General features: G+C 44.0%; 1 protein-coding gene across 3 annotated transcripts in view; it reads left to right on the top strand.

Annotated features, from left to right (window-relative positions):
* The window catches only part of LOC115141434 (receptor-type tyrosine-protein phosphatase U), a 272,604-nt gene that overhangs the window by 166,955 nt on the left and 83,533 nt on the right, over positions 1-22,116 (top strand). For all 3 annotated transcript variants that reach the window (XM_065000165.1, XM_029680301.2, XM_029680299.2), the window contains exons 10-12: positions 88-289; positions 4,985-5,087; positions 5,717-5,990. In XM_065000165.1, the coding sequence (XP_064856237.1) occupies positions 88-289; positions 4,985-5,087; positions 5,717-5,990 (579 nt within the window). The remainder of the gene's footprint in view (positions 1-87; positions 290-4,984; positions 5,088-5,716; positions 5,991-22,116) is intronic.

The raw sequence follows: 22,116 nt of genomic DNA, 5'->3' as shown, positions 1-22,116 counted from the left end.
TGCTCCACAAAGTAAATAACTCCTGTTCTCAGAAATAATTGCTATATGAATCATTCTGGTGTCTTTTTTGTATTTATCTGTCCACAGATCAGCTATCAGAGCATTGAGTCGTCTGACCCAGGCATCAATGTGCCAGGACCTAGGAGAACAGTGTCGAAGCTGAGGAACGAGACCTATCACATGTTCTCCAACCTTCACCCTGGCACCACATATCTGATTTCTGTCCGTGCTCGCACAACCAAGGGCTTCGGCCAGACCGCCCTAACTGAGATCACCACCAACATTTCTGGTGAGTGTCGATGTGTGTGTACAACTGCAGGTGTATGTGTTCACACTTGAATGTTTGTCTATCCATTTGCATTTGCATTTATTGAGGATCCCTTGGGTCCAGCAACATTAAGGCAGTTTCTAACCTTTATTTTACTAGGCAAGTCAGTTAAGAACAAATTCTTATTTACAATGACGGCCTACCGGGGAACAGTGGGTTAACTGGCTTGTTCAGGGGCAGAACGACAGATTCTTATCTTGACAGCTCGGGATTCAATCCAGGAACCTTTCGGTTACTGGCCCAACGCTCTAACCACTAGGCTACCTGCTGCCGCATTTACAGTGCATTCGGAAAGTATTCAGACTCCTTCCCAGCCTTATTCAAAAATGTATTAAATATATTTTTTCCTCATCAATCTACAGACAATACCACACAATGACAATCGGAAACAGGTTTTAAGAAATGTTTGCAAATGTATTAAATATAAAAAAACAGACATATCTTACTTACATAAGTATGCAGACCCTTTGCAATGAGCCAACATTTTTTGCTCAGATGCATCCTGTTTCTATTGATCAGAGATGTTTAACTTTAACATGATTAACTGGTCTGATGAAACCAATATTGAACTCTTTGGCCTGAATGCTAAATGTCACATCTGGAGGAAACCTGGCAATGTCCCTAAGGTGAAGCATGGTTGTGGCAGCCTTATGCTCTGGGGATGTTTTTCAGTGACGGGGACTGGGAGACTAGTCAGGATCAAGGGAAAGATGAATGGAGCAAAGTACAGAGAGACCCTTAATGAAAACCTGCTCCAGAACGCTCAGGATCTCAGACTGGTGCAAAGGTTCACCTTCCAACAGAACAACGACTCTAAGCACACAACCAACACACTGCAGGAGTGGCTTCGAGACATGTCTCTGAATGTCCTTGAGTGGCCCAGCCAGAGCCCAGACTTGAACCTGATTGCATTTCTCTCTCATTTCTGGAGAGACCTGAAAGTAGCTGTGTCCACGACTCTCCCCATCCAACCTGACAGAGCTTGAGGATCTGCCGAGAAGAATGGAAGAGACTCCCCAAATACAGGTGTGCCTGTGATTTTCAACAAAGTACTGAGTAAAGGGTCAGAATACTTATGTAAATGTAATACTTCAGTTTTTTTTGCAAACATTTGCACACATTTCTTAAAACCTATTTTTGCTTTTTCATTTTGGGATATTGTGTGCAGATTAATGAGGGTAAAAAAAAACTATTGAATCCAATTTACAATAAGGCTGTAACATGAATACTGAATACTTCCGAATGCACTGTATCTACAATACAAAATCCATGTGTGCGTGTGTGTAGAGTGCGTGTCCATGTGTGTGCCATGTCAACCTTTGTACCTAGCTTGCATCAAAGTTGAACATCAACTGTCTGAAGGATATAACAGGAGTCTGTAACTATATATATATATATATATATATATATATATATATATATATATATATATATATATATATATATATAAAATATATATAAAAGGATGTGGACACCCCTTAAAATGTGTGGGTTTGGCTATTTCAGCCACACCAGTTGCTGACAGGTATATAAAATCAAGCACACAGTCATAGACAAACATTGGTAGTAGAATCGCCTTACTGATGAGCTCAGTGACTTTCAACGTGGCACTGTCATGGGATGCCAACTTTCCAACGAGTCAGTTTATCAAATTCCGGCCCTGCTAGAGCTTCCCACGTCAACTGTAAGTGCTGTTATTGTGAAGTGAGAATGTCTAGGCGCATCAAAGGCTCAACCGTGGTAGGCCACACAATCTCACAGAACGGCATTGCCGAGAACAGAATCTTGTAGAGATTGAAAATCATCTGTCCTTGGTTGCAACACTCACTACTGAGTTCCAAACCACCTCTGGAAGCAACATCAGCACAAGAACTGTTCGTCAGGAGCTTCAGGAAATGGGTTTCCATGGCTGAACAGCCGCACACAAGCCGAAGATCACCATGCGCAATGCCAAACATCGGCTGGAGTGGTGTAAAGCATGCTGCAATTCAACACTGGAGCAGTGGGAACGCGTACTCTGGAGTGATGAATCATGCTTCACCATTTGAATTTGTATTCATTATGGATCCCCATTAGCTGCTGCTAAGGCAGTAGCTACTCTTCCTGGGGTCCGGCAAAATGAAGGCAGTTATACAATTTTAAAAACATTGCAATACATTCATAAGGGAATTTAGAACACACCATTAGGCATTCCGACTTACAAATCTGGGTTTGGCAGATGCCAGGAGACCGCTACCTGCCCGAATGCAGATTGCGAACTGCAAAGTTTGGTGGAGGAGGAATAATGGTCTGGGGCTGTTATTCATGGTTCAGGCCCATTAGTTCCAGTGAAGGGAAATCTTAACACTACAGCATACAATGACATTCTAGATGATTCTCCGCTTCCAACTTTGTGGCAGCAGTTTGGAGAAGGCCCTTTCCTGGTTCAGCATGACAATGCCCCTGTGCACAAAGTGAGGTCCATACAGAAATGGTTTGGCGAGATTGGTGTGGAAGAACTTGACTGGCCTGCACAGAGCCCTGACCTCAACCCCATCAAACACCTTTGGGAAGACGCCAACTGCCAGCCAGGCCTAATCACCCAACATCAGTATCTGACCTCACTGATGCTCATGGCTGAATGGAAGCAAGTCCCCGCAGCAATGTTCCAACATCTATTGGAAGGTTTTCCCAGAAGAGTAGAGGCTGTTAATAAAGCAGCAAAAGGGGGACCAACTACATATTAATGCCCATGATATTGGAATGACATGTTCGATGAGCAGGGTTCCACATACTTTTGGTCATGTAGTGTATGTCTGAAGGGTGTTACAGCAATATGTTAATTGATATTGCACATGGCTGTTGTAATCACAACTCCTCTGGGTCTCAAGTGAATGTTGTGAGATAGACTAATTCATTCCTTTGTATCCATCAGAGGAAAATATACCAATGTCAGGTCCTCTTCCATATGGTGTATGTCTCTCATCAATTTCATAGATTCCCAATACTGCAGTCTCTCTATCCGAGGTATATCACTGAAGACTGTCTGTGCTTGTGCAGTTGTGTAGCTAGCTATAGTAGGTTTCACTCACTCTGTGCTATTATCAGGGTCTGAAATTTGACTTTCAACCTCAGTTGCTTTATCCTCTTGCAGTGGCAAAACAACTCCTCCAAGAATAGAAGTACTACCTCTCCCATCCTTTCAAAAGGATTGACACCCTTTCATCGCACACAACAAAGCACAAACAGCAGAGAGGAAACAGCGGTTGTTATGTGTAAGGATAGATGCAGTGCTATCTTCATGGGATCATGCAGCATCTCCCAGCTGAGAGAGAGACAGACTCTGAGCTTATTGCTGAAGAAGGAAATCCATCTTTGGTGTTCCATTCACTTTTAATGATGCATGTTTACCTGTGTAAAAAGGCAGGAATAAAAACACCTCAGAGGAAACCTCAATTATTTTTTCTCTCTCTCTCTCTCTCTCTCTCTCTCTCTCTCTCTCTCTCTCTCTTTCTTTCTTTCTCTCAGTGGGTGTATGAGTGTGTCTCCATGCAAAGGAGAGTACTAAGAGTTATTTAATTATAGATTTACAGCTGAATCACTATTTGGTGGCTGTATGTCAGACAGGGACCTGCTGGTACATGGCCATAGAGAGAGTCCAAAAGCCATTATGTGCCATCCTCCCCCTCCATACCCCCTTGAATGGCCTACAGTACAGAACATTCACTTGTCCGGAACATCTCTCATTGCTACATTGACAACTAGCTTACAGCGCTTCTAATGAACTCCACATAATGTACGCGCACCCCTACTAAGACAGCCACAGAGCCTGCCTTCTACAGTCTTCCAGAGTGAACTACCACAGAGCACACACTGAACTGTACACAACCCTCAAGCTAATTTTTACTTTTTACTTCTATCTCCATTGAACTTACTCCAATAAACCCCCCCAACCTACTCCCAACCGATCAACACCTTACTGACATCAAACAACTCACTCTTTGTAACACGCTAGAGCTTTTGTTACGTGTGAATAAAATAAACACTTATTAAACACCTCACTTTAATTGAAGGCAGCTTTTTCAGCTTGCTGCAATTTTCCAAATCCTATTTCTTTATACCATAATCATTCATTTCTCCGTAATAGTTTACCTTTCCTCCCCTTCACTAATTGACTAGGGATATTAAAGACACGCTGTGCAGGAGGCATCTCCTGGGAGAAACACAGCTTTGGCCAAATCCCTTTAAATGAGAAGCTCCTACTATTTGTCCTCCACTTCCAGGACTTTTAATTGCACTCGGTATCCAAGACAACCAGAACGGATGGAAATTCTGGAGGGACATTTCTGTGGGAACAGTGACTCACAAGATTCGATGGGGCTGCAGACCTTTTATGAGAGAATAGGGAAAGAGCCTGTATGTTTATTAGATAGGATGTGTGGATCGACACAGTTCAGCTGGTTTTAAAGGGGACTGATGAAGGATGTGTCTGTGTGCATGTGTGTATGTCTGCGTGTGTGTGTGAGTGTGTGGCGTGAGAGTATGTATGTGTGTGTGTGCAAGCATGTGAATAAGTGCGTTTGTGTGTGCGTATGTATATCATCTTGTTAATTACAAGGTCAGTCTAATTGCTATATAATATAACTTTGTCTGTACTCCTGTGCTCTGCCTCCTCAGCTCCAATGTTTGACTATGGAGACATGCCGTCCCCTCTGAGTGAAACAGAGAGCACGATCACTGTGTTGCTTCGCCCCGCCCTGGGCAGGGGAGCACCCGTCAGGTGAGAACACAACAGCAACAGACACACACAGACATGTACATAAATATATGCATTTGCATTGTGTGCCCCCCCAACCCCTCTTTTACGCTGCTGCTACTCTCTGTTTATCATATATGCATAGTCACTTTAACTATACATTCATGTACATACTACCTCAATTGGGCCGACCAACCAGTGCTCCCGCACATTGGCTAACCGGGCTATCTGCATTGTGTCCTGCCACCCACCACCCGCCAAACCCTCTTTTTATGCTACTGCTACTCTCTCATCATGTATGCTTAGTCACTTTAACCATATCTACATGTACATACTACCTCAATCAGCCTGACTAGCCGGTGTCTGTATGTAGCCTCGCTACTTTCATAGCCTCGCTACTGTATATAGCCTGTCTTTTTACTGTTATTTATTTACTTACCTGTTGTTCACATAATACCTTTTTTGCACTATTGGTTAGAGCCTGTAAGTAAGCATTTCACTGTTGTATTCGGCGCACTTGACAAATAAACTTTGATTTGATATACGATTTATAGACATTTTGATGTCACATTTACAGCACATACATATTATTTGCCAATGCCCCTATATGACTAAACTTAATGAGAAACATCTTACATCTCTCTCTCCAACAGTACGTACCAGGTTGTGGTAGAGGAGGAGAGTGGCAGGAAGGTGAAGAGGGAGCTGGGGGTTCAGGACTGTTACCCTCTGCCCATGTCCCATGGGGAGGCCCAGGCCAGAGGGACCCCCAACTACTACACGGCCGAGCTGCTTCCCAGCAGCTTACCTGAAGCCAGCCCCTTCACCGTGGGGGACAACCACACCTACAATGGCTACTGGAATACCCCGCTGGACCCCCGCAAGAGCTACCTTGTCTACTTCCAGGCCATGAGCAACTTCAGAGGGGTGAGTACAGGACTTGAAGAAGGCTGTGGCTGATTTCTAGATCAACCCCTAGTCCCTAGGTGATCTGAGAGTATGTGCAGGTAAGCAATAGGTCATTATCACAATTAATTTTTTAATTTTTTAATTTTACCTTTATTTTACTCAGTTAAGAACAAATTCTTATTTTCAATGACGGCCTAGGAACAGTGGGTTAACTGCCTGTTCAGGGGCAGAACGACAGATTTGTACCTTGTCAGCTCGGGGATTTGACCTTGCAACCTTTCGGTTACTAGTCCAACGCTCTAACCACTAGGCTACCTGCGGGTTTCAAGGCATTTTTAAATAAATGTTATAACTATTTGGTTTTAATATCATCACTTCTTGAAGAGCATAGTCAGAACTATACATTTCCGATTATTCCACATTTAGCTCTATGATCGGAGTTATACGACAAGTAACTCGTGCTTTTGATGATCAGTTAACATCAATTGATTATGTACTGTTTTTAGATGTGAGGGTGTCCTATCCATATAGCTAGCTAGCTAAGCAAACACCTTGTCATTTAGCTTGCTTCATCAGAGATTAGGATTTTGGAAAGAGCTTGGCATGGGCAAATCACTTGTCAGAAAATGTAAAAGATACGGTGTGGCTAATCTCAGTGCGACGGCTCCCGGTGAGAGCAGTAGCCCAATGGAGATGTTATGTTAAAACAAAAAAATGCCCAATGCCATCATGCACTGATTAAGAGACACTCCACCACGTATTATTAGAATGTAGCAGAACAAAGCAAATCTGGGAACAAATGCAAGATATTGGAGACACTATTCAAGTCAGCCATACTGAGAACAATGGGAAGTTATTGACTTTTTATTTTATATATATATATATATACATACAGTATATATAATGTAAATGTGATGTAATTTATAATGTATGCTAATAATCCAGTTTAAAAATAATAAAGATAATAATAATATTAAAGCCTAATAATATAATTTAAAAGCACAAAAAAAGGAACAAAACAAGAAATGATGCAAACAACTGGTTGTAAGTCATGAAAGAGAAGAAAGAAGCAGAGAAATATGGTTTAACAGCTGATGTTGTTTGAAAAATGTATGGTTTTCTGTCGGACTGCTGTCATCACCACTACAGATGGCAAGCAAATCAAACAATATTTGGATATAGCCATCTAGTTTATCCACTGAAAGTTAGTTTGTTAATAACTAGCCATATTGAAGTGATCTGTTCTGAGCTAGGGAACCAATTTGAAGTGGTCCATCAATAAATATACAGTTGAAGTCGGAAGTTTACATACACCTTTAGCCAAATAGATTTAAACAAAGTTTTTCACAATTCCTGACATTTAATCCTAGTAAAAATTCCCTGTCTTAGGTCAGTTAAGATCACCAATTTATTTTAAGAATGTGAAATGTCAGAATAATAGTATTGAGAATGATTTATTTCAGCTTTTATTTCTTTCATCACATTTCCCAGTGGATCAGAAGTTTTACATACACTCAATTAGTATTTGGTAGCATTGGTTAACTTGGGTCAAATGTTTTGGGTAGCCTTCCAGAAGATGCCCACAATAAGTTGGGTGAATTTTGGCCCATTCCTCCTGACAGAGCTGGTGCAACTGAGTCAGGTTTGTAGGCCTCCTTGCTCGCTCACGCTTTTTCAGTTCTGCCCACAAATGTTCTATAGTATTGAGGTCAGGGCTTAGTAATGGCCACTCCAATACCTTGATTTTGTTGTCCTTAACTATTTTGCCACAACTTTGGAAGTATGCTTGGGGTCATTGTCCATTTGGAAGACCAATTTGCGACCAAGCTTTAACTTCCTGACTGATGTCTTGAGATGTTACTTCAATATATGCACACAATTTTCCTCCCTCATGAGGCCATCTATTTTGTGAAGTCCGCTAGTCCCTCCTGCAGCAAAGCACCCCCACAACATGATACTGCCACCCCCATGCTTCACGGTTGGGATGGTGTTCTTCGGCTTGCAAGCATCCCCCTTTTTCCTCCAAACATAATGATGGTCATTATGGCCAAACAGTTCTATTTTTGTTTCATCAGACCAGAAGACATATCTCCAAAAAGTATGATCTATGTCCCCATGTACAGTTGCAAACCGTAGTCTGGCTTTTTTATGGCGGTTTTGGAGCAGTGGATTCTTCCTTGTTGAGCGGCCTTTCAGGTTTTGTCGATATAGGAGTCGTTTTACTGTGGATATACAATTTACTCAAATGGTGTCAATTAGCCTATCAGAAACTTCTAAAGCCATGATGCAATTTTCTGGAATTTCCCAAGCTGTTTAAAGACACAGTCAACTTAGTGTATGTAAACTTCTGACCCACTGGAATTATGATACACTGAATTATAAATTAAATAATCTGTCTGTAAACAATTGTTGGAAAGATTACTTGTGTCATGCACAAAGTAGATGTCCTAACCGACTTGCCAAAATGATAGTTTGTTTACAAGAAATTTGTTGTGGTTGAAAAACTAGTTTTAATGGTTCCAACCTAAGTGTATGTAAACTTCCGACTTCAACTATAGGTATTCCTCTAGTCTAGATGGGATAAGATTGCATCGTCTGTTGGTCTATTGGGGCAGTAAGCAAATTGAAGTGGGTTTAGTGTGTCAGCTAAGGTAGAGGTGATTTTATCCTTGACTAGTCTCTTAAAGCACTTCATGATGACAGAGGTGAGTGCTACGGGGCGATAGTAATTCAATTAAATTACCTTTGTTTTCTTGGGTACAGGAACAAAGGTGTACATCTTGAAGCATGTGGGGACAGTAGATTTGGATAGGGAGAGATTGAATTTATCCATAAACACTCCAGCCAGCTGGTCTGCGAATGCTCTGAGGCCGGCAGCCTTTCGAGGTTTAACACTTTTAAATGTCTTACTCACTAGAGGGCCGACGTACAGTATGTATGTGATGTATGTATGTATGTATGTATGTATGTATGTATGTATGTATGTATGTATGTATGTACGGTGGGGAGAACAAGTATTTGATACACTGCCGATTTTGCAGGTTTTCCTACTTACAAAGCATGTAGAGGTCTGTCATTTTTATCATAGGTACACTTCAACTATAAGAGACGGAATCTAAAACAAAAATCCAGAAAATCACATGATTTTTAAGTCATTCATTTGCATTTTATTGCATGACATAAGTAATTGATACATCAGAAAAGCAGAACTTAACATTTGGGACAGAAACCTTTGTTTGCAATTACAGAGACCATACATTTCCTGTAGTTCTTGACCAGGCTTGCACACACTGCAGCAGGGATTTTGGCCCACTCCTCCATACAGACCTTCTCCGGATCCTTCAGGTTTCGGGGCTGTCGCTGGGCAATACGGACATTCAGCTCGCTCCAAAGATTTTCTATTGGGTTCAGTTCTGGAGACTGGCTAGGCCACTCCAGGACCTTGAGATGCTTCTTACAGAGCCACTCCTTAGTTGCCCTGGCTGTGTGTTTCGGGTCGTTGTCATGCTGGAAGACCCAGCCACGACCCATCTTCAATGCTCTTACTGAGGGAAGGAGGTTGTTTGCCAAGATCTCGCGATACATGACCCCATCCATCCTCCCCTCAATACGGTGCAGTCATCCTGTCCCCTTTGCATAAAAGCATCCCCAAAGAATGATGTTTCCACCTCCATGCTTCATGGTTGGGATGGTGTTCTTGGGGTTGTACTCATCATTCTTCTTCCTCCAAACACAGCGAGTGGAGTTTAGACCAAAAAGCTCTATTTTTGTCTCATCAGACCACATGACCTTCTCCCATTCCTCCTCTGGATCATCCAGATGGTCATTGGCAAACTTCAGATGGGCCTGGACATGCGCTGGCTTGAGCAGGGGGACCTTGGTGCGCTGCAGGATTTTAATCCATGACGGCGTAGTGTGTTACTAATGGTTTTCTTCGAGACTGTGGTCCCAGCTCTATTCAGGTCATTGACCAGGTCATTGACCCAGACCGAGGGTGATTTTCTAATAATTGCACCAACAGTTGTTCTCACCAAGCTGCTTGCCTATTGTCCTGTAGCCCATCCCAGCCTTTTGCAGGTCTACAATTTTATCCCTGATGTCCTTACACAGCTCTCTGGTCTTGGCCATTGTGGAGAGGTTGGAGTCTGTTTGATTGAGTGTGTGGACAGGTGTCTTTTATACAGGTAACGAGTTCAAACAGGTGCATTTAATACAGGTAATGAGTGGAGAACAGGAGGACTTCTTAAAGAAAAACTAACAGGTCTGTGAGAGCTGGAATTCTTACTGGTTGGTAGGTGATCAAATACTTATGTCATGCAATAAAATGCAAATGAATTACTTAAAAATCATAGAATGTGATTTTCTGGATTTTTGTTTTAGATTCCGTCGCTCACAGTTGAAGTGTACCTATGATAAAAAATGACAGACCTCTACATGCTTTGTAAGTAGGAAACACTGCCGATTTTGCAGGTTATCAAATACTTGTTCTCCCCACTCTATGTATGTATGGTATGTATGGTATGTATGTATGTAAACAAACTTCCGACTTCAACTTTAGCCTATCATGGCTGTCTGCAGCAATCGTGATTAAACACTCTTAAAAACAATGTTGAAAAGGGTATAATGTTTGCCAACTTCACTAGGTAGGCCTATGTTGGTTGGAGAAAAAGTACACTAGGTCTGCTTACCACTATGTTTAGCCAACTGTGTAAAGTTTCTACCGGTAGCTTGCAAACTAAACATTATAATATCAGCTAACAGTACATCGGAAAATCCACCCTTCTGCTGCTTGACAGGCAGAGCCCACAAAGGATGGGAAAATTAGATGATGTTACAACTAAATAGTTAACATTTATTTACAAATAAATTGAAAATGGCATGCCGTTGTCAACAGTTTAAAAGGAGGTGGGGGTCTCCTTGCCCCCAGCAGGCAAATCGAATGCTTTGCACCTTATTGAGACGTTTTATTGATAACGACCTATATGATAATTGCTTCAGTTGCTAATTGGCTGGGTAAAATTTTTGCCCAATTACTTACCAATCCTTTCCAATCCACAGCAGTGCCCAGAGAGTAGTGGGCAATTTGGAATTCAATATATAACGCCAAATACGTGTTGGTTTATGAAAATGTTGTATTTTTCTAACTTCCATTGTTCTCCACAAGACTGGCTGAAAACAATGCCTTCAGAAAGTATTCAGACGACTTGACTTTTTCTACATTTTGTGACGTTACAGCCTTATTCTAAAATTGATTAAATAAAACAAAATACTCAACAATCTACACACAATACCCCATAATGACAAAGTGTAAACAGGTTTTTAGAATGTTTGAAAATGTATTAAAAACAGAAATACCTTATTTACATAAGTAATCAGATCATTTGCTATGAGACTCGAAATTGAGCTCAGGTGCATCCTGTTTCCATTGAACATCCTTGAGATGTTTCTACGAGTCCACCTTTGATAAATTTAATTGATTGGACATGATTTGAAAAGGCACACACCTGTCTATATAAGGTCCCAGAGTTGACAGTGCATGTCAGAACAAAAACCAAGCTATGAGGTCAAAGGAATTGTCATAGAGCTCCGAGACAGGATTGTGTCGAGGCACACATCTCTAGAAGGGTACCAAAACATTTCTGCAGCATTGAAGGTCCCAAAGAATGGCCTCCATCATTCTGAAATGGAAAAAGTTTGGAACCCCCAACACTAATCCTAGAGCTGGCCACACCCAGCCAAACTGAGCCAATGGTCACTCTGACAGAGCTCCAGAGTTCCTCTGAAAAGATAACCATCTCTGCAGCACTCCACCAATTAGGCCTTTATGGTAGAGTGGCCAGACTGAAGCCACTCCTCAGTAAAAGGCACGACAGCCCATTTGGAGTTTGCCAAAAGTCACCTAAAGACTCTGACCATGAGAAACAACATTCTCTGGTCTGATGAAACCACGATTTAACTATTTTGCTTGTTGGCCAAGCGTCACGTCTGGAGGAAACCTGGCACAATCCCTATGGTGAAACATGGTGGTTGCAGCATCATGCTGTGGGGATGTTTTTCAGAAGCAGGGGCTGGGAGACTAGTCAGCATCGAGGAAAAGATGAACGGAGAAAAGTACAGAGAGATCCTTGATGAAAACCTGCTCCAGAGCACTCAGGACCTCATACTGTGGTGAAGGTTCACCTTCCAGCCGAACAACGACCCTAAGCACACAGCCAAGACAATGCAGGAGTGGCTTCAGGAGTGGAACCTGATCTAAAATCTCTTCAGAGACCTGAAAATAGCTGTGCAGCAACGCTCGCCATCCAACCTGACAGTGCTTGACAGGATCTGCAGAGAGGAGTGGGAGAAACTCCCCAAATGCAGGTGTCAAATCAAATCTTAAGCTTGTAGCATCATACCCAAGAAGTCTCAAGGCTGTAATCGCTGCCAAAGGTCCTATAACAAAGTACTGAGGAAAGGGTCTAAATACTTATGTAAATAATATTTTTTTGTTTTATAAATTTGCAAAAATGTATAAACCTGTTTTTGCTTTGTCATTATGGGATATTGTGTAGATTGATGAGAGAAAAAACGATGTAAACAATTTTAGAACAAGGCTGTAACATAATAACGTAGAACAAGTCAAGTGGACTGAATACTTTCTGAAGGCACTGTATATTTCCAATAATGTATGCCAGGTTTGAAAGAGCAGGGGAAATTACCTCCTTTAGGCTTGTACCCCATGTGAAAATATTTGTGGTGTGAAATGTGCTTGTTGGAAGAGAATGCCTGGATTGGCATGGTCCCTAGCTGGAATCCATGTAACTGAACGTGTCGAGCGCTTTGATTCGATGCACAGCATACAAAAGGTGTCAGGGACAGGGAATTACTTGTGCGCATTACTTCCAGCTAGTAAATCTGTGATTAGCTGGTATTACTCAGATTGACAACAGAGACAAGTAGGCTCTCCTTCTCTTCTCCCTCCAACATTATCCCTCCCTCCATTCTCTGTCCTTTCCCTTTCCCTCTCCCTCCTTTCTCTTTTCATCCCTCTGCTACTGGACTAAGCCTCCTCATCCCTAGCCTTATCCTCCATTCCCTCTCTCCTCATCCCTCCATTCTTCTCCTCTGTCTACTCCTTTTCCTTTCTGTTATTCCAAATCATTGGAGACTCATTAAACCCTGTGACTAATAGGATCCTCAGTAGAGGAAGATCCGGATCCTGATCCAGCAGGGCTTTATTCCAGACCACGTCCTCTGTTCCTGTTCTCCCACTCCACAGCTCCTCTCCTGCCCAAATAAAGCTGCAGCAGTCCCAATCATACACCTAGGAAGCCCCATTATCAGTCCAAACTGCCATTACAGGATCACCCCGCTACCTGGTAGAGACAATTACTTAGGGATAATTGGACACAGGTGCAGATGATCAGAGATAGAAATGTTCTGTTTTAATATTCAGAGAGTGCGGCAAGGCTTTTCTTTGTAAATCTAAATCTGGGCCAGCGTTCGGAGCAGCCTTTTGTGGATCATCAGTAGCAATGGATTCCTACGGGACTTTGCATCATTGCTCTTTTTGATACCTCTGGTTAGCTTGGTATGGTAGGTTACCGTTGTTATTGTAGAGTCTTTTAGGTGGGAGTTTGAGGAATGGGTGTTTTCTAGTCTAGGGCCCATTATTTAGTTTGACTTACTATATTATGTATTGGATCACAATTTTTTTGGTACTTTTACGTTAACATGTAGTTTACCAATAAAATGGACTGATGGGGATGTGGACATAATCGGACAACGTTTCCTGAGAGAAAGAAATTACCTCACTCCAATCAATTTTTATAGAAAGTTAACAAAAATTGTTAAGATCTTGCTACCATGGAAAGGAAAATACCTGTCTATTTGTGAAAAAATCACCCTGATTAACTCTTTAGTCAAATCACAGTTTATGGGCTTATGGTTTTACGAACTTGTTTAAATTATTTGAGCAAAAATATTCAATTTTTTGGGGAATGGCAAGCCAGACAAAATTAAAAGGGCCTATTTATATAATGAATATGAAAGCATTAGACCTCTCACTAAAGGCGTCAGTCATACAAAAGTTATACTTAATTCCGAACTGGTTCTCCAGTAAATTAGTAAAAGTTTTTTATTTATTTATTTTATTTTACTGTTATTTTACCAGGTAAGTTGACTGAGAACACATTCTCATTTACAGCAATGACCTGGGGAATAGTTACAGTGAAGAGGAGGGGGGTGAATGATGAATGAATGAACTTCAACATACTCTCCTGCAACCTGCCTCACCCAATGTGGTATGGATCTACTATTTTCTTTACTTTAGAACTGGAACCCCCAACTTAAGCTAGCCAGTAGTCAGCTAGCCACTGCTGGCGGTCATCAGCTAACCTTCAGCCCAGACAACTCCTGGCCGTCTGCACAGCGCGATTCAAACCCAGAGCATATCTCCGGATTCTTACCGCAAGCTCTGAACCTTTTCACCTGGATCATCGCAGCTAGCTTGCTGCTATCCGAGTGGCTACTCCTGTCTAAAGTCTCTGTCCCGAAGCATGCACCAATTAGCCTGGAGCTAGCCTATGCTAGGCCCATCTTCCGGCTAGCTGAAGAGGTCCATCAGCCACTCCTTGGGCTAAAATACCTATTTTGCCAGTTGGCCTGGACCCCTTTTACTGCCGATACCGAGCCCCGCCGATTCATCATGACTGGACTACCGCCGTAATCCGCCCGAGGGTTTTTTTCAACAGGCTCCTCCATCGCGACTTCCCCTGAATTCCCATCTGGTAGCCTGCTAGCCGCAGCCTGCTAGCTGTCTAGAGCATATCGGACTGTTTCCTGAAGAGGTCCATCAGCCAATTTCTTGGGCTACTATAACTATTTTGCCAATTGGCCTGGACCCTTTTACTACACGGAGCCCTGCTGATCCATCACGACTGGTCTGCCAACGTAACTGCACGAGGGGGCTACAACAGACTTCTTCCGTCACGACATCCCTCTAAGGCCCCGGGCCACTATCCATCTGAATCGCCATGTCTCCAGCCCGCCTAGCTATTCACTGGACCTCTATGATCACTCGGCTACGCATGCCTCTCCCTAATGTCAATATGACGTGTCCATTGCTGTTGACCGGGGCAGGGGTAGCCAGGTGGAAAGCATTGCCAGCCGTAGAAAAATGCTAATTGATAAATCTCAATTATCGTGGATTTATCGGTGGTGACAGTGTTTTCTAGCCTCAGTGCAGTGGGCAGCTGGGAGGAGGTGCTCTTATTCTCCATGGACTTTACAGTGTCCCAGAACTTTTTTGAGTTTGTTCTACAGGATGCAAATTTCTGCTTGAAAAAGCTAGCCTTAGCTTTCCTAACTGCCTGTGTATATTGGATCCTAACTTCCCAAAAAAGTTGCATATCGCGGGTCTATTCAATGCTAATGCAGAACGCCACAGGACATGTTCTGCATTAGCATCGATGAGAGTAATGATGAGAGTATAAAACTATTGACTATAAAAGTGTGATGTTTTCTGTCAATTTATACAGGTTGTGTCATAACAGGAGGTCCAAGGCAGGTTGGATTAATTTGCATACAGGGAGGGATCATGGAATCACTGTGGGCAGATGAGAGACACATTTTATTACAATGTGTAGATGTAACAAATCTCGATCAGATAGTGATATGGTCATCTTTATCGGATGATCACAACCCAATGTTAATGCAAGGTGTAACCACCAAAAAACTAGCTTCAACTGTCATAACAACTATCTAGCTAATATAGGTGCTACTGTCTAAATTGTGAACTCATTAGCTAGCTATAGCAACTTCACAGAAGTGAAAAAGCAACCTTAACTGGCTTAATGTTTTACCTTGTCATGAAATCCAAATGCAGATGTCAATTCGATTGGTACCTTTCGGGGGTTTTCGGTCTTCGCGTTCAATGATACCGAATTCCTAGTTGCAGACTAGCAATTAATATCAAAGACTTGTTCTTATTCTGTCGGAATCGAGAGTCTAAGAGTTTAACCACGTGGTGTGGTTAAAAGATTCAGCCATCTACTCAAACCTTGGCCCTCTCGTTATCGAGGTAAGCTGGTCTGCAACTTTTAGCCATCTTGTAATTGAGGGAAGCTCAGTCTGGTGATAGAAAACCCAGGTGGGGGTTTTATTCGGAAGAGCAGAGAAGGGCCTGTCCCAGGATGACCGACCATAACTATGCTCATGGGCGGTCCTCTGATTTAGTTAAACTCCAAAGGGAATTGGAGTTTTCTTCATTAAACAGTCCAAAATCACATTACACAATTTCACAAGCAGTATCATCCACACTCATTCATCTTATACAACAATTAGATGTAAGCCTCATATCTGAGGATATTGTATAAACAGCGTTATGGTAATGTGGCCGTATTGTCTCTCATGAGTTTCACAAAATTGTACCAAACGAACCAGTTCGTAGCTGGATTCTTCACCGATCTTTTATACCTTCTCTAGAACATAAATGTTGTTCGGACCTCAAGTTCTGTGAGGTGGAAGAAATTCCTTTGTTCTCTCTATGAAAACTCCCTCTCTCTCTATACTGTGGCCATGAGGAGATAATCTCCTCCAGGAATGTATGACCTGAGGTCGCAGCAGCCTGAGTGTAGGAGACAGAGAGAGGAGGATGGTGCTCACTATACCCAAAGAGGGCAACGTCATGACAACAGGTACTACATAATCATATTTGATGATAAATAACCTAGCATTAGTCTACTATAGCACGAGTCTGTTTGGTTGGTTGCTGGTTCTTGTCTCTCCCTCTTTCCTCCCTGCCTCCCGCTCCCCATGTCACTCACTCACAGTACCCCCCCCCCTGCTAGAGCTGCACCTCTCTCTCCCTCCTCTTGCATGTTATCACCTCTGGTTAATAACGTAGCTTATAAAATGACTTTTCTGCTTCTTTCCTTACTCGGATTGGATCGGGTCAGGTACTGGCCTGGTCTGTACGGAACGGGTCTCGTTGTCCGCGGGTCCGTTCGGAACTGGTCTATATTTTTAAATGTATTTATGCATATCGGGTTCGGGTGGGAAAGCTTCTGGTCCATTTAATCACGTGTACTCTGCACGCACCAGGAACCTTTGCTACATTGAATCATTAAAGGTTCATCCAAGAACCTCTCAACTAACCAATGGTACAAAAACAGCGGGGGCGACAATAATAAAGAAGGCTAATACTATATATACATATTTAAATCCGTAACAATGATAAATATCCATGGGGGGAGCAGGGGGGTAAATGTTCATTGGGATGAGGGATAGAATACCCATAGGGGAGCAGCAAGGCGGTGATGGATACACCGTGGCTTGGATTTCTGAGGTCCTTGATCATCTTTCTCCTTGGTCTTCCTGTGACACCTGTTGTTGTAGCTTTCCTGGAGGACAGTCAGTGAGCACCCAATGGTGCATTCAGCTGAGCGTACCACCCTCTGTAGAGCCTTACGGTCAGCAGCAGTGGAGTTCTGTGGTGCAGCCTGACAGTATGCATCACGGACAGTATGCCCGACAGTACGCTCTCAATGGTGCTCCTGTAGAACACTGGGATAACACCGAATTTCTTCAGCCTCCTGACCATTTCAGCTCATCGGAGATGTGTACGCCGAGGAACTTGAAGTTATTGACCGTCTCCAATGCGGCCCCGTTGATGAGGATGGGGGTGTGTCCAACTTGATTCCTTCTGAAGTCTACAATCCGCTCCTTTGTTTTGCTGAAGTTGAGGGAGAGGTTGTTTACCTGGCACGACGCCGTCAGAGTGCCTACCTCCTCTCTGTAGGCCGTCTCGTCTTTGTTGGTAATCAGGCCTACTACTGTTGTGTAGTCAGCGAACTTGATGATGGAGTTGGAACTGTGTGAGGCCAAACAGTTGTGGGTATTCAGGGAGTACAGGAAGGAATTGAAGACACACCCCTGTGCGACTCCCATGTTGAGGTTCAGTGTAGAGGTAATGTTGGCTACTTTCCCCCCTCTGCGGGGCAGCCCGTAAGGATGACCAGGACCCAGATGCATAGGGTGGAGTTCATTCCCAGGGTCATGAGCTTTGTGATGAATTGAAAGGGCACTATGGTATTGAAGGCCGACCTGTAGTTGATGAACACCATCCTTACATATGCATTCCTTGTCCAGGTAGGTGAGGGTATTGTGCAGTTCAATGGTGATTGCATCTTCCGTGGATCTGTTAGGGTTGTAGGTGAATTGGAGAGGTTTCAGTGTGTCGGGGAGGGAGGAGGTGATGTGGACTTTAACTAGCCTTCATGACTAGCACTTCATGGTTATCGAAGTGAGTGCTACTGGTTGGTAGTCATTCAGTTCAACTACTTTCCCTTTCTTGGAAATGGGGATGATAGTGGACATATTGAAGCAGATGGGGGGGGGTAACTAAGCTAGAGATAACTAAGCTAGGTCTCTCTAAGCCAGAGAGGGATTGAAAATGTCAGAAAACACAACATTGGCTTCACCCCAAGCAGAAGCCATGGCAGCATCCGCACTGAGCGGAATGGGAAGCTGGAAGCTTTTAAGAAATCCCACTATGCCCTCAGACGAACCATCAAACAGGGAAAGCTTCAATACAGGGCTAAGATCAAGTTCGTCGGATGTGGCAGGGCCTGCATACCATTACAGACTACAAAGGGATGCACAACCAAGAGCTGCCCATTGACACGAGCCTACAGGATGAGCTGAACTACTTGTATTCTCACTTCGAGGCAAATACCACTGAAACATGCATGCATGAACCAGCTGTACCGGAAGACTGTGTGATCACGCTATTCGCAGCCGATGTGGGTAAGATCTTTAGACAGAAGAACGCAGGGAAAGACAGATTACCAGGACGTGTACTGCGAGCATGCGCTGACCAACTAGCAAGTGTCTTCCCTGACATTTTCAACCTCTCCCTGTTCGAGTCTGTAATACCAACATGTTTTTTATTTATTTTTTACATTTTTACCCCGTTTTCTACCCAATTTTGTGGTATCCAATTGTTTTTAGTAGCTACTATCTTGTCTCATCGCTACAACTCCCGTACAGGCTCGGGAGAGACGAAGGTTGAAAGTCATGCGTCTTCCGATACACAACCCAACCAAGCCGCACTGCTTCTTAACACAGCGCGCATCCAACCCGGAAGCCAGCCGCACCAATGTGTCGGAGGAAACACCGTGCACCTGGCAACCTTGGTTAGCGCACACTGCGCCCGGCCCACCACAGGAGTTGCCGGTGCGCGATGAGACAAGGACATCCCTACCGGCCAACCCCTCCCTAACCGTGGTGACGCTAGGCCAGTTGTGCGTCGCCCCACGGACCTCCCGGTTACGACAGAGCCTGGGCGCGAACCCAGAGTCTCTGATGGCACAGCTGGCGCTGCAGTACAGCGCCCTTAACCACTGCGCCACCCGGGAGGCCCCTACCAACATGTTTTAAGCAGAACACCATAGTGCCTGTGCCAAAGAACACTAAGGTTTCCTGCCTAAATGACTGCCGACCCGTATCACTCAATTCTGTAGCCATGAAGTGCTTTGAAAGGCTGGTCATGGCTCACATCATCCCAGAAACCCTGACCCACTCCAATTTGCATACCGCCCCAACATATCCACGTATGATTCAGTCTTTATTGCACTCCACACTACCCTTTCCTACCTGGACAAAAGGAACACCTATGTGAGAATGCTATTCATTGACTACAGCTCAGCGTTCAACACTATAGTGCCCTCAAAGCTCATCAATAAGCTAAGGACCCTGGGATAAAACACCTCCGTCTGCAACTGAATCCTGGACTTCCTGAAAGGCCACCCCCAGGTGGCAAGGGTAGGTAACAGCTCATCCTGCACGCTGACCCTCAACATAGGGGCCCCTCAGGGGTGCATGCTCAGCCCCCTCCTGTACTCCCTGTTCACTCATGACTGCACGGCCAGGCACGACTCCAACACCATCATTGAGTTTGCCGATGACACAACAGTGGTAGGCCTGATCACCGGCAACAACGAGACAGACTATAGGGAGGAGGTCAGAGACCTGGCAGTGTTTTTCCAGGACAACAACCTCTCCCTCAACATGATCAAGACAAAGGAGATGATTGTGGACTACAGGAAAAAGATGACCGAGCACGCCCCCATTCTCATCAACAGGGCTGCAGTGGAGCAGGTTGAGAGCTTCAAGTTCCTTGGTGTCCACATCACCAACAAACGAACATGGTCCAATGACACCATGACAGTCGTGAAGCGGGCACGACAAAACCTTTTCCCCTTCAGGAGACTGAAAAGATTTGGCATGGGTCATCAGATCCTCAAAGGGTACTACAACTGCACCATCGAGAACATCCTTACTGGTTGCATCACTGCCTGGTATTGGAACTGCTTGGCCTCCGACCGCAAGGCATTACAAAGGGTAGTGCGAACGGCCTATCACTGGGGCCAAGCTTTCTGCCATCCAGGACCTCCATACCAGGCGATGTCAGAGGAAGGCCCTAAAAATTGTCAAATACTCCAGCCACCCTAGTCATTGACTGTTCTCTCTGCTACCACACGGCAAGCGGTACCGGAACACCAAGTCTAGGTTCAAGAGGCTTCTAAACAACTTCTACCCCCAAGCCATAAGCCTCCTGAACATCTAGTCAAATGGCTACCCAGACTATTTGCATTGCCCCTCCCTCCTCTCTCCAAACCACTGCCACTCTCTGTTGTCATCTATGCATAGTCACTTGATTTAACTCTACCTACATGTAAAATCAGCAAAAAAATAAATATCCCTTTCTCAGGACACTGTCTTTCAAAGATAATTCATAAAAATCCAAATATCCATACAGATCTTCATTGTAATGGGTTTAAACACTGTTTCCCATGCTTGTTCAATGAACCATAAACAATTAATGAACATGCACCTGTGGCATGGTCGTTAAGACACTAACAGCTTACAGACAGTAGGCAATTAAGGTCACAGTTATGAAAACTTAGGACACTAAATAGGCCTTTCTTCTCACTCTGAACAACACCAAAAGAAAGATGCCAAGGGTCCCTGCTCATCTGCGTGACCATTGCCTTAGGCATGCTGCAAGGAGGCATGATGACTGTAGATGTGGCCAGGGCAAAAAATTGCAATGCCCGTACTGTGAAACGCCTAAGACAGCGCTACAGGGAGACAGGATAGACAGCTGATTGTCCTCGCAGTGGCAGACCACGTGTAACAACACCTGCACAGCATCGGTACATCCGAACATCACACTTGCAGGACAGGTAGAGGATGGCAACAACAACAACTGCCCGAGTTATACCAGGAACACACAATCCCTCCATCAGTACTCAGACTGTCCTTAATAGGCTGAGAGAGGCTGGACTGAGGGCTTGTAGGCCTGTTGTAAGGCAGGTTCTCATAGGACATCACCGGCAACAACATCACCTATGGGCACAAACCCACCGTCGCTGGACCAGACAAGACTGGCAAAAAGTGCTCTTCACTGACATTTCGCGGTTTTGTCTCACCAGGGGTGATGGTCGGATTTGCGTTTATCGTCGAAGGAATGAGCATTACACCGAGGCCTGTACTCTGGAGCGGGATCGATTTGGTGGTGGAGGTTCCGTCATGGTCTGTGGCGGTGTGTCACAGCTTCAACGGACTGAACTTGTTGTCATTGCAGGCAATCTCAATGCTGTGCATTACAGGAAATATACTCCTCCCTCATGTGTTACCCTTCCTGCAGGCTCATCCTGACGTGACCCTTCAGCATGACAATGCCACCAGCCATACTGCTCGTTCCGTGCGTGATTTCCTGCAAGACAGGAATGTCGGTGTTCTGCCATGGCCAGCGAAGAGCCCAGATCTCAATCCCTTTGAGCAAGTCTGGGACCTGTTGGATCGGAGGGTGAGGGCTAGAGCCATTCCCCCCAGAAATGTCCGGGAACTTGCAGGTGCTTGGTGGGGTAAGAGTGGGGTAACATCTCACAGCAAGAACTGGCAAATCTGGTGCAGTCCACGAGGAGGAGATGCACTGCCGTACTTAATGCAGCTGGTGGCCACACCAGATACTGACTGTTCCTTTTGAATTTGGATCCCCCCCTCCTTTGTTCAGGGACACATTTTACCATTTCTGTTAGTCACATGTCTGTGGAACTTGTTCAGTTTCTGTCTCAGTTATTGAATCTTGTTATGT

The sequence above is a fragment of the Oncorhynchus nerka genome, linkage group LG14, assembly GCF_034236695.1.
Source record: "Oncorhynchus nerka isolate Pitt River linkage group LG14, Oner_Uvic_2.0, whole genome shotgun sequence".
NCBI lineage: Eukaryota > Metazoa > Chordata > Actinopteri > Salmoniformes > Salmonidae > Oncorhynchus > Oncorhynchus nerka.
The sequence above is the reverse complement of the archived record's forward strand: the minus strand, read 5'-3'. Positions and strand labels throughout refer to the sequence as shown.